Source organism: Cervus canadensis, chromosome 15, assembly GCF_019320065.1.
Source record: "Cervus canadensis isolate Bull #8, Minnesota chromosome 15, ASM1932006v1, whole genome shotgun sequence".
NCBI classification, from domain to species: Eukaryota; Metazoa; Chordata; class Mammalia; order Artiodactyla; family Cervidae; genus Cervus; species Cervus canadensis.
In genome coordinates, this window is record NC_057400.1 from 24312000 (window position 1) to 24330474 (window position 18475).

Sequence of the window (18475 nt, forward strand, 5' to 3'; positions counted from 1 at the left end):
GTTCTAAGCACTTATCTCTATATTTCTCTTTGTAGAAATCTTAAAATCATGAATTACAGTGGTTTAAACTGTCCAGGTATAGTTAGAGCTTCTAATTAGGGGAAATGACTGTCTTTTTATCTCTATTCCACTGACTTATATCTCCAAAACTGGGTGTGATTTGTCCAGTAACTTGTGAAATATTTAAATTTTGAAGTTTTTACTGTGTTGCCTAGAGATTTGGAATCTGATATCATGCATCTTAAAGCATCTTTCAGCTAAACTAGAGATACAAGATAGAACATTCAAGGACATAGTAGATTTATGATAATCTCCCAGTCTTTTGCAAATGAACCCTTGGGAACACACAACCGTATTATAAAAAAGAAATGTAACCTATGACAATACTTTGGTAATAAAGTAAATATCATTATAGTGATTTGTTCACAAAAGTCAAATACACACACACACACACATATATATATATACACACACACATATGAAACTTGACTGTTTCAGGATATAACGTGAAATTGAATATATATCATGGTGGTGTTTTCTTCTAAAGTTGACTACAGAGCTTATATACCACCCTGTGTGTATTGCCTCAATGTGTCATATGTGTAAAAATATTAGAGATTGCAGGGTTGTCACTAATACATGACCAATGCATGTCATTACTGCATTGTTGCTTCAGAAGATGATGATGCTATGGCTCCATGGCATCTGAGATGTGTACTCTTTGTTCTTTGCTGTGTCCCTAGTGCCTGGGACACTTTTGCTATACAGTGAGCACTTAATTGATACTTGTTAAATTGCATAGAGAGGCAGAGTTTACTAACTCTAACTTTCTATCTAGAATATATTGAATTTCTCTGTCCTTCCATTTAACCACAATTTAGCATGGGTCCTTTGCCAAACAGGAGTATTATGCATTAGCCCCATGTTTCTGTTTAGCAGAAGTATTAACAATACCATTCTCAATAGTTTATCTTGTATTCTCAAAAAGAGAACAGCAATCTTATTTATGTTTCTTGAGAGAAGGAAGTTCCATTTTTTTAGCCTCATGCATTGTCATGATCAGGAGCATCTTCTTTGACCGGGAAAGAGTCAAATGACATAGAATTTCTCTGAAGTTTGGGAGAGCATCAAGAAGTTGCAAAGAACCATCTTGTCTGTGATTTAAACAGGACTTGGGGTCCTGATATGCTTAAACAGTCTTGGAAGTAGCGTTCCTTTGTGTCTGGAATTTGGCTTCCCTAATCCACTGTGGAAGTAGCAGCCAGAATGGGCTCTGTCTCTCACCTGAACGCTGAGCAGAGCCAAACCATCAAAACCCTCCAGGAAGTGGCTAGCCAAAGGGTCTGAATTAGAGGCACCTCCCCAAAGAAGATCAAAAGTTATGCTGCACCAACACAGAGACACTGAGAAATGGTTGAATGTGTTCTAAATTAAACTGCCCTGGTGGTGAGCAGAGATCTGCCAAAATCTTTCAATTAATCACTTTTACCTTCAGGGCAGAGTTAGGCCTAAGAGTATTTCAATAGGTTTTTATTGGAACAGGGTTATTTCAGATATTAAACTATGTTGCACAAAGTAAAAATAATGTTATTTTTAAGTTGCTACTCTTGTTAAATAAAAGTTGGCAAGCATTCTTGGGGCCTGTATTGTGTCTGTGTGTTTGTGTATGTGTGTGGCTTTTTCCTGTGCCATAAGCCTCACTGATTTAGAAAAGTGAACAGCCATGAATTAGGTGGTAAATATATTCATATAATCATTTTCATTAATAAGATGTTATAAATAATAGAAGAAAAGTTTTAAGTGTCTAATTCTTAACAATACAATTGGTATATATTTTCCTACATCTTCAGCAGTAAGTTAATTAGAATCACCTGCATTTCCTTGGGTGGACACCAAATGGATTGCAAACAAAAACATTAAAATAGCTGCTGGAACTCATGTCATACAGATGACAAGATTCACAAAAAGGACAACAAGGCACTGAAAATGTTCGCTTTTCAACCAGTTTTAGAGGAAATTGAGCTCTTGCAACTTCTCTGTAAAAGCTGCTTGTAAGTGTTTTGCTGAAAGGCTAGAATGGCTTTGTTTCTGATCCCTTGATGAGTGAGAGAAATGTTTAAGAAAGATCACTTTACAGAGAGATTCAGGCTGAAATGTGATGACTGTGATTCAAGCCAAGCCAAAAATTACAGTTCAGAATGAAAGGGGAGGGACGTGGTTTGGGAATCCATTTTCCCACATTCCTGAATCTCAATCATCCCAGCCAATGTTTTAAAAAAAAGTCCAATGGAAAACAATGAGGTCACTTTGTTTAGATGTTTAAAAAAATAGAGGTGGAGGGATTGAAAAAAATGAGGGCAAATATATAAATTTTAGATCAATATCCATTTCAAGTATGATGGGATCAGAGGCTTAGACTTTATATAACTACAATGACTTCATCACAGAAGGAGCCATTTTTCAGTGTTTTCTTCTTGTTTGGGTTGCTAAGCCTTTTATTGCATATCTTTAACTTATAAGAAAGTTTGTTGCTGGCATTTTAAAAAGAAAAAAAGAATACACGGGCACAGTTTACAGATTACTCTTCCATAGCCCCCAAGCTTTCCTTAGAAATGGCATTTCCAGGCAGCTTGTTTTCTATTCACAAGCCTGCTGTGGTCATGTACTCCTGTCTGGACCTCAGGTTATGTTGGCACAGTGAAGTGAAGTGAAAGTCACTCAGTCGTGTCCAACTCTTTGTGATCTCATGGGCTATACAGTCCATGGAATTCTCCAGGCCAGAGTACTGGAGTGGTTAGCCATCCCCTTCTCCATGGGATCTTTACAACCCAGGGATTGGACCCCAGTCTCCCACATTGCAGGCGGATTCTTTACCAGCTGAGCCAGCAGGGGTGCAAACTACCAGATGATAATGGCTGACCAGGTTAGACTTATTTATTTTGAAGAAACACTCTCAGTCACAATACCAACGGAATGATTTATGTCTATCAGCATGATCACAGCATAACATAACAATAGAACTCAGACCTACAAGAAACTCAGAGGGTGATGAGATGAGCCAAATACCAATTTCAATCTCTATATCTTCCAGACACGAGATTTTCCTTGAAGACAAATGCTCTCAGTTAATAATATCAATACTCAGAATCATTGGCCAATATCTGTCTTCAAAACTAAAATTTTTTAAAAAATAAGTATCTAAGAGAGTTTATTAAAGACTATTTCTAGGTACTTTGTTTTCTACATTCTAAAAATCTTTTCAGGTGGTTCAGTTCAGTTCAGTTCAGTCCCTCAGTCATGTCCGACTCTTTGCAACCCCATGAATCGCAGCACGCCAGGCCTCCCTGTCCGTCACCAACTCCCAGAGTCTACCCAATCCCATGTCCATCGAGTTGGTGATGCCATCCAGCCATCTCATCCTCTGTCGTCCCCTTCTCCTCCTGCCCCCAATACCTCCCAGCACCAGAGTCTTTTCCAACAAGTCAACTCTTCACATGAGGTGGCCAAAGTACTGAGTTTCAGCTTCAGCATCAGTCCTTCCAGTGAACATTCAGGACTGATTTCCTTTAGGCTGGACTGGTTGGATCTCCTTTAGTTCAAGGGACTCTCAAGAGTCTTCTCCAACACCATAGTTCAAAAGCATCAATTTTTCGGCACTCAGCTTTCTTCACAGTCCAACTCTCACATCCATACATGACCACTGGAAAAACCATAGCCTTGACCAGATGGACCTTTGTTGGCAAAGTAATTCAGGTGGTTATTTTTAGTCTTATCAAATCAGAGATTAGGATTCCTAGTGAAATTTCACAAGCATACTCAAGCTATCTTGAGGTTCTTCTTACTTTGAGTTTATTTCCAATATTATTCAGGTCATAAGATTGGTATAATTCTGTAAGTTATTTATTTACACCATCCTTTAGACTCATCAGGCTTCCCTGGTGGTTCAGAGGTTAAAACGTCTGGGTCGGGAAGATCCCCTGGAGAAGGAAATGGCAACTCACTCCAGTATTCTTGCCTGGGAAATCCCATGGATGGAGGAGCTTGGCATTTCATTTTACCCAGATATTAAACAGGGCATACAAATGACTTCCATCTATGTCACACTAACCATACTGGAACTTTTTCCCCTTGTCTTTTCCATTATTTAATAGTTCATAAGTTAAAAGGTAGACTTCCCTGATGGCTCAGATGGCAAATCCATCTGCAATGTGGGAGACCTGGATTCAACCCCTGGGTAGGGAAGATCCCCTGGAGGAGGGCATGGCAACCCACTCCAGTATTCTTGCCTGGAGAATCCCCATGGACAGAGGAGCCTGGCAGGCTACTGTCCACAGGGTCACAAAGAGTCAGACATAACTGAGCAGCTAAGCGCACACACACAGGTTAAAAGGTATGATTTTAAAGGCAACTGGTCCAGCAGTAAGTCTGAATGGAATATGAGTTGCATTGAATGTATGGAGGTGATATGCAAAAATAAGCCTAATGCATAAAATGAATCTGAGCAAATGGAAACCAGGACCTAGCCCTTGGTCTTCATGTGAGTTTTCACAGGACTTTTCATATCCTACTATCTATGTTTCTAGTTGATAATGGTATGCATGTTCTCTGTGTGTGTGTTCAGTTGTTCATTGTGTCCGACTGTTTGTGACCCCATGGACTGTAGCCTGCCAGGCTCCTTTGTCCAATGAGTTTTCCAGGCAAGGATACTGAAGTGGGTTGTCATTTCCTACTCCAGGGGATCTTCCTGACCCAGTGATTGAACCCATCTCTTTCATCTCCTGCTTTGGCAGGGAGATTCTGTACCACTACTGCCAACTGTGAAGCCCATACATGTGCATTTGCAATTATGAGACAATTAGTGAAATACTATGGCAAGAAGTATAAATACAAGGGAGAAATTCCAGTAGTGAGGAATGACAGTGCACGATGATGTGGATGTTTCTGTGTTTCTGATAACATTTATCCATGGATGGAGGAGTCTGGTAGGCTACAGTCCATGGGGTCACAAACAGTCAGACACGACTGAGCAACTTCACTTAAAGAATTCAGTGTGATTCTTCTCTACGTGTTGAAGTATTCAGTATCCAACCTTAAAAGAATTGACTATAAGGGAAATAAATGGTTTTCCCAATTTTTTTCAGCAATGTAACTCTGTTCAAGAATACTTAATAATAAGTAGGACAGCTAGCTCTTCCTTCCATACACAATCCCTAAGTATTAACACTGCAGATCTTTTCAAGGCATTAGTGATACAATACGGAATGAGTAAGAAATGTGATCCGTAACACCCTTAATACTTGGGATATTTTATCCTTTTCCAATTTTAAGTTCATCTTCCCAGGCTCTCAGGCTACCTAAGACATTAGGATTGCACAGAATAGCAAATATGACATGATAAAAAATATAGATAGATAGATGATTGATAGAAAAATGATAGGTAAATGATTGATAGAAAAAAAATTTTTTGCTGGTTAAGAACCAGGTTGGCAATTAAGGAGATACAAGTTCGATCCCTGGTAGAGAAAGATCTCCTAGAGAAGGAAATGGCAACCCACTCCAGTATTCTTGCCTGGGAAATTCCATGGACAGAGGAGACTGGCAGGCTACAGCCTATGGCGTCGCAAAAGAGTCAGACATGACTTAGAGACTAAACAACAATAACAACATAGGCTGCAAAAACAATATAAAATAATGTTTTATTTCTTATCATCACAGTATCTAAACAGTCTTCTCAAGGGGAAAAAACACCCTTCTCTTGGTGACCTCTCTTCAGTCTAACATGTTTTTTAATTTATCAACAAATACTGTCTCTTTCATATCTTAGGAAGACAAAATTCTTCTTTTCCATATGAATCCATAAAATATCTGGTAGATGAAAAACTTATTTCAGTCATAATTAAGTAACCTAAAATGGACTGCTACCAAAATCAAACAAACAAAAACATAAAGGGAAATTGATAATAAGTATTTTGTTGTGATATTAAGAAGGAAAACAAAAATTTATTACAACAATTGTCTTTATGAAAAAAGAATTTATTACAGAGATACAAGGAAGGTAGGAAAAAATCAAAATAAGATAAAAGTTTAAAGGAAAAAGGGTTCAACCATAAAAAAGAATGAAATAATGTCATTTGTGGCAACATGAATGGACCTAGAGAGTGTCATACTGAATGAAGTAAGTCAGACAGAGAAAGACAAATATCATATAATATAACTTATATGTGGAATCTTCAGTTCTGTTCAGTTCAGTCACTCAGTCTAGTCTGACTATTTGTGACCCCATGGACTGCAGCATGCCAGGTCTCCCTGTCCATCACCAACTCCCAGAGTTTATTCAAACTCATGTCCATTGAGTCGGTGATTCCATCCAACCATCTCATCCTGTCATCCCCTTGTCCTCCCACCTTCAATCTTTCCCAGCATCAGGGTCTTTTCAAATGAGACAGTTCTTCACTTCAGGTAGCCAAAGTATTGGAGTTTCAGCTTCAGCATCAATCCTTCCAGTGAACATTCAGGACTAATTTCCTTTAGGCTGGACTGGTTGGATCTCCTTGCAGTCCAAGGGACTCTCAAGAGTCTTCTCCAACACCAAAGTTCAAAAGGATCAATTCTTCAGCACTCAGCTTTCTTTATAGTCCAACTCTCACATCCATACATGACTACTAGAAAAACCATAGCTTTGACTAGATGGACCTTTGTTGGCAAAGTAATGTCTCTGCTTTTTAGTATGCTGTCTAGGTTGGTCATACCTTTTCTTCCAAGGAGCAAACATCTTTTAATTTCATGGCTGCAGTCATCATCTGCAGTGATTTTGGAGCCCCAAAAAATAAAGTGTGACACTGTTTCCATTGTTTCCCCATCTATTTGCCATGAAGTGATGGAACCAGATGCCATGATCTTAGTTTTCTGAATATTGAGTTTTAATGTGGAATCTTAAAAAATGGTTATTTACAAAGCAAAAAAAAAAAAAAAAGGACTCATGAAGCAAATGAAAGAGAAAAATACACCAAATAAAGCAATCTCAGTAATAAAAGGAACATTGTGAAGACCATAAATGATAGTAGAAACTTCTGATGACAAAGAAAAATACAGGAGTGAGAAAAAGAGGGGTAATCTGATCCTGGACCCTGTATTAACATATTCTGCCAGCATTAGATTTAGAGACACATAATAAGTGTTTTAAATATTCTTAATTTTTCACACATCTGTCATTTAGATTATTATTGAAAGAAAATTGTTATATGGCGGTATCTTTGCAATCTAGTGAAACTTTTGTTTTCGGCATTAAAAAATCTCTCTATGAAAAATAACTAGGGCCCCCACTCAGATTTCCAGACCAAGAAATCATGTCTGAATTCACCTTCCTCAAAGATCATCCCAGTGAAATAAGAGAAAATACATGTTGGAAAAGGAAAAAAAAAAAAAAGTGGTGCTAAAAAGAGAAAAAGTGCCATCAGCAACCAAGAAATAAAAATTCCAGGAAGACAGAAAGCAGATGGGATCGAACAAGTGAACATATTAAAACAAAAGAAGCATCATTCCCAGACACCATTATTAGGTACAGTTCCTGCCAGGGATGTCCTAAAAAATATCCAACCTTAGAGTTGACAGAAAAAAAAAAAAAAAGAGCAACAACTGGCAAGACGGCAGTAAGTAAAGTAATGCACAAAATATTGGATCCAACATGTCAAAAACTGAGTCCCTCTCCATTTGCCTTGCACCAAGGAAGAGAACAGGCTCAACTGAGATAGGTTCTACAAGGACAAATGAGAGGATGCTGGCATCTGAGAAGGAAGGCAATGGAAAATGAAGTGTCTTAGGTCTTCTACAGCAGACACAGAATCAGAGAACTTTGCTCAGAAGCAAAATAGTACAAGTGCTCCATATCCCCATGAAAGTCCTCCTTACTTGGTAGCTGAAGACCTCTAGCCTGCCATCTGTGCTGTGCTATGCTTAGTCACTCAGTCATGCCTGACTCTGTGCGACCCTGTGGACTATAGCCCGCCATACTCCTGTGTCCATGGGGATTCTCCAGGTAAGAATACCGGAGATGCCCTCCTCCAGGGGATCTTCACAATCCAGGGATCAAACCCAGGTCTCCAACATTGCAGGCAGATTCTTTACCATCTCAGCCACCAGGGAAGCCCAAGAATACTGGAATGGATAGTCTATTCCATCTCCAGGGAATCTTCCCAACCTAGGGATAGAACTGGGGTCTCCTGCATTGTAGGCAGATTCTTTACCAGCTGAGCTACCAGGGAAGCCCAGTCTACTATCTACTCACCACTGGTTCTTCCTCACTCAGCCTGACAATTTAAGATCGGAGCCTGTTGCGGGACATAATAATAATAATAATAGTGTACAAATACAGAAGTACCCATAACCGTCACTTATTCTAGTTAATTTGCTCTTTTGTCAGAGGAGTATTCTGATATTTGAACATCCATCTTAAAGAAGTTCTAGATGGAGTGAAAAGAAAGAGTAGGAGGGAGGATATATAATGCAAATAATATAAGAAAATGTTTTCTGATTGAAGGTCTCAGATGTAGACACATCTGAGTGAAATTTTACTTCTACAAGTTAAAGAGAAAATCTTTTTTAAAACCCTGAAGGTGAAAGAAGTTTACCTGCAAAGCATCAAGAATCGACTTGATATCAAACATAACAGCAGAGATGCTAGAAGATATGGAACATTGCTTTTCAAAGTTAGAAAAATTTAAAAATTATAAAACTCAAATAAATACTTAAATTAACAATTAAATTTGAAGCAAACAGTCTTTTTAAAAAATAGTTGATTTGTAATGTTGTGTTACTTTCTTCTCTATAGCAAAGTGACTCAGTGGCATTACTGGTCAAGAACCTTGTGACACTAGTGGTAAAGAATCTACATGCTAATGCAGGAGACACAGAGATGTGGGTTCAATTCCCGGGTCAGAAAGATCCCACGGAGGAGGACAGGGCAACCCACTCCAGTATTCTTGCCTGGAAAATCTGTTGGACAGAGGAGCCTGGTGGACTATAGTCCATAGGGTCGCAAAGAGTCAGACACAACTGAGCGACTTAGTATGCATGCACACGTACATTTCTATATATGTACATGCATATATAATGAATATATACATATCCTTTTTCATATTTTTCCATTATTATTTGTCACCATATACTGAATATAATTACCTGTGCTATACAGTATGACATTATTTTTATCAAAAACAGTCACTGAGATGGAAGAAATAAGAAAATTTACCAACCACACACGTCTGCAAAAAAAAAAATTCATAAGTCTTAAAAAAGAAATCCAAGAAGAAATAATAGTAGACTACAAGAGAAGAGTAATAGTTGACTCTGACATAGAACTGCACCATCCAATATGGTAGTCATAGACCACATGTGGTTGAGTTATTTAAAATAAGATAAATAGAAATTCAATTATTTAGTTGCATTAACCACATTTCAAGTGTTCAGCAGACAGCCTTATGTGGCCAGTGACTGATGGTTTAGATAGTTAATATATAGAATATTTCCATAATCATAAAAAGTTCTATTGGACAGTGCTTAATTGAAGAAATAAAGAGGCCTACAATGGAAGAAAACACATGAGATCTCCTTTGATGAGATCTCCTTTTTGAAAAAAAAGTTAATGTGGGACCCAATCACAGTCACTATTTTATAAATAGTGACTAATATTAACCCATAGATAAGCCACAAAATATTTATAGAGAATAAAACAAAATGTTGTAAACCTCAAGAGAATAAGCAATAATAACAAAGAACATAAAGTTGGAAGTTATGAGAGAGAAGAGAAGGGTAAGGAAAAGTAAAATGCAGTAAGTTCCTTATTTTCTTATACACAGAGCTAATTTGGTATATTAAGATATAGAAATAGACAAATGTAATTAATAATAACAAAGAGGAGGTACATAGATAAGTGGTAGAAACTATAGATTCTTTATCTTTTCTATAAGGAGTGAATAAATACCATTCAAAGTTAATAAATTAATAAACAGAAATGTGATGCATTAACATAAAATGAGTAACAACAAAAGAACCAAAACAGAACTGTTAACAGGACTGTCTTTGGACAGCAGGATGAGGTATTTACTTAGGTTTCATTGTATTAATCTTGTGTGGGTTAATTTTCATTTTTACCAAGGAAGTATTTTGCCTCTATAGTAAAAAAAAATTAAAATTGTTATTATAAAGTCAAAGTTTTTCATATAAGATAAAATCATTCTTGTTTGACAATCAGAATTGCGTCAACTATTTTTAAGGTAGTCATTGTTGAAGGATGTGTATCTCACAATAAACTAGTAATAAATAAAGCCAGCAAAAGATACAGGCTAAATACAAGCCATTGAGACAGAGTAGAAATTAAATTTAGAAAGAGTTTCCAATTATATCCTGTACTCTCAGTCACTGAATTTAAAGTGTGTGATCAGATCAGTTAGCAATATAAAGTTGGAAACACTTCAATTTAGAGGAGGAAATATGTGCCTTTCAAAATGGTACAAAACCTCTCCTCATATACATCTCTGAAACCAAGCAGGACCTTTAGAACAGAAACAGAAATGGGCAGCACTCTTTGGGGGCGGTCTGGGTGTTCCTCTGCGCAGTCGTTCTCTCCAGCGGGAGAAGCCAGAAGACCAAAGTATTGCGAGAATGACTCTTTTTGCGGTAGCTCTGGCCTCCTAGGAATTAGGAAGTGCCATAAATCTCAGGAGAGAGACTGTGCAGAATTCCCAGCCCATATTTCAGACTTCAGAGGTTCAGATGCATTTTCTTTTATTCCAGAAAAACAAACAGGCTTTTTGAACCTACCTCTCTCAACCAGGCTCAAACTCTACATCTTTGTGGCTTGTCCATCGTTTGAGCTACCAAGAATGCTACCTAATCCACAGTTTGCAGCTATTTTTAACAAGCTCATCTGCATTGTTAAAAACTACCCATATTTTGGCAGATAAGTCAGTCAACTCTGGAAACAGTGTTGGTCTCTTAGATTTCCTTTTGGAAAGTGTCTAAGATTTATGGTGGGAATTACTCATGACAGCTGCATTCTTTCCACTGGGTTTAGACCACCATTTGGTCTAATAACTCCTAATTGTGTGTCTATCCTAGTCTAAGCTTCTTCAAAAAAAAAAAAAAGGTGTAGGAGGGGGAGGACTTCTGAAAGTCCCCTGAGCAATACCCAGTGATTTCTGTCAACAGTAAACACTATTTTGAAACTTGAGAGTGTCAGCTGATGAGGAACAAATAAAAGACATTTCAGTGAATGTGGATTTTTTAAGAGAATTTTTCATCAACATTACATTAATGCTGGTCTGATAAAAATAAGCATACAATGTTTTAGTTTCATTGTGTTCCCAAAGTATTTTTAGCATAACGGGCAAAATTCCTGTCAGCATTTTCAGTCAGGGTATTTTCTTGAAAGAAGTACCTCGTAAAGTAATTTTTCTCCAAACTTCACCAAGGCACAACATGTGTACCTTGAAGATATTGCTCATTTAAAAATCATAAGAGGTCTAATTATATTTCCAAAATAAGTAGCTTCCAATCCAGCAAGGATAATGTGGTCATGAAAAGGATGTCCAAATCCACCAATTTACATTGGTTTGGTTTGGCATGACTTTCAAAGTTCTTGGAGCAAAAAGAGGATGGCACATGAAACTTTGTAATTTGGGTTCAATTCACAGGACTTAGGGTTTGCCATTCCATGAGCCGTTCAAGGAAGAGCTAATCAATTACAAGACTGTACCTATGTAATTTATAACTGCTAAAACTCACTGATGTGTTCCAGATTATGTTGCAAAATGTAATACCCTCCTTTTTAATATCTGCTTTGTCATTTTCACTCTATTTATGTAATTTAAAAAGTATGATAGCAGGGGAGCATGAGCCATTCGGAGCATGAGCCATTCAAAGCAGGAGCCACAAATGTCAGAGATTGTTATCCTTCATAAGATATATGGTGTTGATATATCTGAATCTAAAGGGCTTGGAAGTTCTGTCAAGTTAGATTCAAATGGCATCTAATGTGTTTTGCTTTACTCCTTTATACTTTCTGGTTTCTATCGTGAGCCGCAGAGCGGTTTCTCTGCTGTGACTTAGGTCTGCAACCACAGTGGTCGCACTAGTCTGAATTAGCCTCCCTGTCTCCATTCCCAGCACCCCCTTCCTTTATTCCAGAAGAAAATTGGCTTATTAATTTAGGATGAGGCTGCTTTGTTTGAACAGTATAGTGCCTTCCAATTGCTCATATGTAATATATTCAACCCATACTGCTCTTTCAAATGTTTTTGATTACTGAAGTTAAAAAAAAAAAACTTCTACTGAAATTTATGAAAGATCAAAGGGATACTTCCTATGTAGTAACATCAAATTTCTATAAGAGAAAAAGTTTTTAGGTAGTAGGGAATTTCATTAATTGAAATTCAGTTTAAAACTCTAGACAGCAGATGCATTTCAATAACATTTAAAATAATATTAGAAAAGAAAAATTTCTAGCTTTAGAAAGTGTACTTGATTTTATACCTATAGAGATATATTTATTAAAATGAGGCTTAGTTAAAGTCTTTATTTGCAAAAAAAAAATTGTTGGAATTCAAATAATTGTATTCACTATTGACCCTGGATAAAGGTCCAACTAATTAAAACTTTTTTCACTTTATTGTAATTGTTGTTAATTGACATTTCATTTTTAACCATTATTTTAAATAGGGCTAATTTGATTTCTTTAAAAAATGTATATTAAGATTTCTCATTTGGGAAATGTAGATCTGCATATTTCTATTTTTCAAACTAATTTTTTTCTCAACTTCCTTCAGAGCAACTGATAACTCATGGGAAAAAATCAAGATAATTTTCATTTAGGGAAATCTTGTGATGACAAACAGATGACCTCATTCACCGTTCATGGTTCTGAATGGCCTTTGACTATTTCCAGACCAAAAAACTATCACCAAAGGCCCCAAAGTTGCCATTAATAAACATTTCTCTGTAAACAATATGGAGCCACTGAAGGTCATTTTGGAGAATAGCTTCAAAATAGTTTTTGTAATGGCTACTTGTTCAGAAATATTACAGATATCCCCAGTAGGGAAAATTTTGAAAGGGAGACACTTACTTGAATGCATAAGTTTTAATATTTTAAAAACCTATATCATTTTTTAAAAACACAGAAGTTAAAGTTAAGTCAGAAAGATTGTCTACATGACAAAGCAAAGAAGAAAATATAAGACAAAATAAAGAAAAAAATAAAATTACAAAGTTCCTAGCACACGTACATAAACTAAAGACCAACATAGTCGAGTGCAAAAACTGAAAATCAGATGTTGGAAAAGTTTTAACTGACTATCACATTTAAGTTGTTAAGTGCGCATTGTGCTTGAAAACAAACTGGAGTGCACTTTGATTAATGGAGCTATTCGAACACATTTGATTTTTATAAATGTATGTATCTTAGACATTTTTACCACATACTAATAGGTGTTCCACCTAATCTAAATTCCTCCTAAATTCGTAGTTCTCAAGAAGGGACAGAGGCTTGCTGATTTATTGTTAAACTATTCTATAACCACAAAACTCACACCAATTAATACATTTGTTAATAGCCATTCAGTTTTATTGAAATTGTATACAAGTTATTACATGGAAGAATAAAACCGTAGTGTGGACTAGTAGGTGGGGCACAGAGGATTTTTCAGGCAGTGAAAATACTCTGTATGATGCTTTAATGATGGATACATGTCATTATCCATTGTCATCATGGGGGCTTCCTAGGTGGCGCTAATGGTAAAGAACCCACTTGCCAATGCAGAAGACATAAAAGACTCGGGCTCGATCCCTGGGTTCAAAGATCCCCTGGAGAAGGACATGGCAACTCACTCCAGTATTGCTCTCTGGAGAATCCCATGAACAGAGGAGCCTGGCAGTTACAGTCCAAAGGGTTGCACATAGTCAGAAACAACTAAAGTGACTTGGCATGCATGCACATGTCATTAGACACTTGTCCAAACCAATAGACTGTACAACACCATGGCCGAACCATAATGTAAACTATGGACTTTAGGTGTATTGGTGGTGTTTCCTCAGTTTTAACAAATGTATCACTCCGGTAGGAGATGTTGACAACAGGAGAGGCTATACATGTGTAGGGGCCAGGGTTACATAGGAAATCGCTGTACCTTTCCTTCAATTTTGATGTAAAATGAAAGTTGCTCTTAAAATAATGTCTTAAAACTGAGTGAATAATGGCTCTGACTTATGCCGTTAGTACTAGTATTACACATTATGTCAGCCTGTCCTAAGTTACTGATGATGTATTTTGCACAGCAGAAATGTTCTTACTATAAAGTACATAAAAATAAAGATTGTAAAACAATGAAAGAATTCATTTCATGTCAGTAAAGACTTTAAATAGACTTTTTTCTGTTATACCATGACAGTAATATTTATCAGTTTATGTAATACTAACTATCGTGAATCACAAAGTTTAACAGTGGTGCTATGTCACCTCCTTACAAAAACTGCTGAGGTAGGTGCTGACCTCTATGTTAACTGGTAATCTAACTAAGTAACTAAGTAATCTAAGTAATCTGACTAAGTCTCTTTGAGGGCCTGGACATATCAAGGAATATGCAGTCCTGACATAAAATTATGTTATCAACATTTCTTATTGATAATAAGAGTGTCTGAATAAGTGTTTCTCTTTTCATTTTCCTGTTTCTCCATCTTTTTCATAACCGGGTCATGGAAATAACCAGATGATATAGATATAAATAAATATGTGGAAAACAAGCGGTTGATTATCCAAACCCACTGCCAGGATAAGTTATTTTGAATTATAGATGACTAGTTTTAAAATAATCTGAAACTAATGTCACCATCTTGTCAAGGATTTCTTTTTATTTTTCCCCTCTGTAATGGAGTATCCCATTACCTACAATACACTAGAGACTATCAAAGTAGTTATACATCGAGAGTAGAATTTTCATTCTGTAGTTTCAAATAATCAGACCAGTACATGTTATGCCATAGGGACTGCATGAAGAAGAAAATGAAACCAAATGGAAATGAATTGGAATCCCTAGGAATAGAATAGAATAGAACAGAATAGAATATGAATAGGAGAGAGGGAAGAAAAGGAGAGAATAAGAAGAGAAGTGAGAAAGCAGTAAAGGGGAAAGAAGGAAGGAAGAATTTTTAAGGAAGGGAAACTTCACAAACACCTTGGGGTACTTTATCTTTCCAACGAGGGCCAATAATACACATATACATGAAGGTTCTTCTGCCTACTGCACCCTCAGGTTGATTTCTGTCTTTGGGAATGAATCATAACTATACTGTGAAATTCCATGCTACCTACTGCTCTTTTATGTTTCAACTACAATCAAGTTTGTCGGTGGTTAGCTGTTACTGAGCTTAACGATTAGTTTGTTTGGATTAAAATATTGAAGACTAGTTGCTCTAGGAAAAAGAAATTTGTTTTCTCTGTGAGGAAGAGATAGTATAATTATTATTTTTCTTTTATCATCTCAGTCTTAAATGAGTGAATATAAAACATGCCCTTTTGTTTTCAGGTCTAGATGTTGATGGAATATATCGAGTTAGTGGCAATCTGGCAACAATACAGAAGTTAAGATTTATTGTCAACCAAGGTAAGTGATTTCTTTACTTCAGACCTTTTTTCAAGTAGTTTTAGCTCTAACAATATTGCACACTCTCTGCTGTGTGTATTATGAATATAGTTTATTTAAAGATGAGTACAATAAAAAGGGGACTAGCTATTACATTGTGTGAAATAAATAACAAGTGAAATATGACAAACTAAAAATGAAGAAGAGAATAATGAGTAAAAAAATAAACTAGCTTTGAAAAATGTTGCTGACATGTAATACACATTTAATATATGTTGATAATTGAATAAATAAATGAACAGTGGAAAATGTAAGAGTCAAACTCACAGATGTTAGAAAATATGTAATAGGTAAGTAAAATAATAAAAATTATGAAATACACATATCACCAAAAGATTATAAACTAGAACAACAATGAAATACTACTACAAGCTTATTAGAATAGCTAAAATTTAAAACACTGACAGCACCAACTGCTGTTGCTGACAGGGATGTGGAGCAACAGGAACTCTCATTCATACTAGAAGAAATGAGAAATAGTACAACTAACTCAGAAAATATCTTAGCAGTTTATTATGAAAATAAACTTATCCTTACCTTATTATCCAGAAGTTGTACTCCTTGGTATTTACCCAAATGAGTTCAAATCTTATGTCCACCCACACAAAAAAAAAACTGCACAAAATATTTTCATTAATTTTATTCATAATTGGTAAAATTTTAAGGCACCCAAGATGTCCTTCAGTAGGTGAATAGATAAACAAACCATAAAGCATCCCTACAATGGAATATTATTTACTGATAAAAAGAAACAAGCTATCAAGTAATGAAAAAGCTTGGAGAAAACTTAACTGCATATTGCCAGGTGAAGGAAGCCAGTCTGAAAATGCTATATACTATATCATCTCAGCTATATGGCATTTTGGAAAAGGCAAAACTATGGAGATTGCAAAAGATCAGTGATGGTAAAGGATTTGAGGGGAGAGAGAGAAGAATGAGTGAGCATGGGGGATTTTTAGGGCCATGAAACTGCTCTGTTTGATATTGTATAGGTGGATACATGTCATTATATGTTTGTCAAAATCTAAATAATATATAACCCTAAGAGTGAACCTTAATGAAAACTGTGGACTTTAGTTAATAATAACTTATAAATATTGGCTCATCAGTTGTAACAAATGTACTACATTAATGCAAGATCTGACTAATAAGGGAAATGGTGGGGGAGTGGGCAAGTATAAGGAGGGTACATTGAAAACTATATTTTCTGTTAAGCTTTCCTGTAAACCTAAACTTTCTCTAAAAAAGATGGGAATTTAAAAAATAATAATTAGGAAATGTTGAATAAAATAAAGATTGAAACATCTTGAGATGTTATTACAGATAGCTCATAGGTTTAGAATTATACAATGTGGGATAAAAACAAGACACTCTCTCCTTGTGTCCTTGGCAACTATTTAATTCTCCTATGCTCTGTTTTTTATCAGTAGAAACAGGAAGGAGGTGCCTCGGAAATACTTGTGAGAATGAAATGAGATAAGATGTGGTATTCCCTTAGAAACATAACAGACTCATGGCAGTTGTTCAGTACATCTAAGTTTCCCTTTCACTTAAAAAGTCAATAGTGTCTCATTGCCTTCAGGAGAATTTACACAGTCTTCATAATCTGGCTCCCCACCTACGTCTAGCCAGATGCAAGCCCTTAGAATTTCTTTCACAATACATTCATAACTGTACTTCCTTATTTACATGCTGTTGTATTTCTTAGTGCTTTTGCATACACTCTTTCATCTACTTTCAATATCCTCCTATCTTTTCCTTCCTATCCCACAAACAAAAACTTCCTGTCTCATTAGATTTATCCTTATTCTTCAAGGCTCAGATTATAAATCATTTTCTCCAGGGAGCTTGCAACATTCCTTCAGTCAGATTCCTTCTCTGGGTGCCCATTATGCTGGGTAGTTAAATTTGCATTCGTACAAGCATATCTAACTTCTAAAATTCCATCTATTATAAGACCCAGATATTTAATGCCGTTCTTTAAAAGAGAATTTTATCAAATGTATTCAGTGATTATATTTCAGAAGCATTACAATTTGAAAGTCTTGGAATAAGAAAAAAGAGCGTACTGGTTGAAATATCTGTCTCCTCCCTGAATCTCTATACACCTAAAAAGGTAGAATTTAAATCAGTTTTGTATCTACCCTCATTAACCACCAGTAGCTCTTGGAGCCTCCATGCAGAGAGCTCTTAATATCTGTTGTATATTGTCTGTGTGTGTGTGTTGCAAATAGGAGAAGTATTAATACTAAGAAGCATTAACCTCTCCAGCAGTTCAGCTTGGGTTGAACCATGCTTTTAAGTGTTAACTACAGTGCTTTTGGTCAGTGGTCACGTGCTGCTTATTTCTGAGCATCTCTGTAACTCCCCCTGTGAGTCGGCTGGTAAAGATTCCGCCTGCAATGTGGGAGGCCTGGGCTCTATCCCTGGGTTGGGAAGATCACCTGGAGAAGGGAAAGACTACCCACCCCAGTATTTCGGCCTGGAGAATTCCATGTACTGTATAGTCCATGGGGTCGCAAAGAGTTGTACACGACTGAGCGACTTTCACTTACACTGTAACTAAGAATCTGTTTGCTCACTAATATGTACCTTTGTCTTTCAGAATTACTGTCCTTCATGGGCAGAAAACAGAACTGAACATTACCTTATGTATTCATGTTGGTCCCATTGGGCTGAACCAGAGTACCCCCTCCGTGGATAAAAATTGGATAAAATAGCCCCAGCTTTTTATAACCATTCCTGTTTATAACCAGCTAAAATCATTCTTGTAATATATTTCA

At 36.4% G+C, this 18475-nt stretch overlaps 1 protein-coding gene and 1 long non-coding RNA gene across 4 annotated transcripts in view; one reads left to right on the forward strand and one right to left on the reverse strand.

The window, feature by feature from the left end:
• ARHGAP15 (Rho GTPase activating protein 15) overlaps positions 1–18475 on the forward strand; it is a 685399-nt gene that overhangs the window by 464745 nt on the left and 202179 nt on the right. For both annotated transcript variants that reach the window (XM_043487890.1, XM_043487891.1), the window contains exon 11: positions 15576–15653. In XM_043487890.1, coding sequence (XP_043343825.1) covers positions 15576–15653 — 78 coding nt within the window. The remainder of the gene's footprint in view (positions 1–15575; positions 15654–18475) is intronic.
• LOC122453740 overlaps positions 1–18475 on the reverse strand; it is an 85743-nt gene that overhangs the window by 41276 nt on the left and 25992 nt on the right. The gene's annotated exons all lie outside the window — the stretch shown is intronic.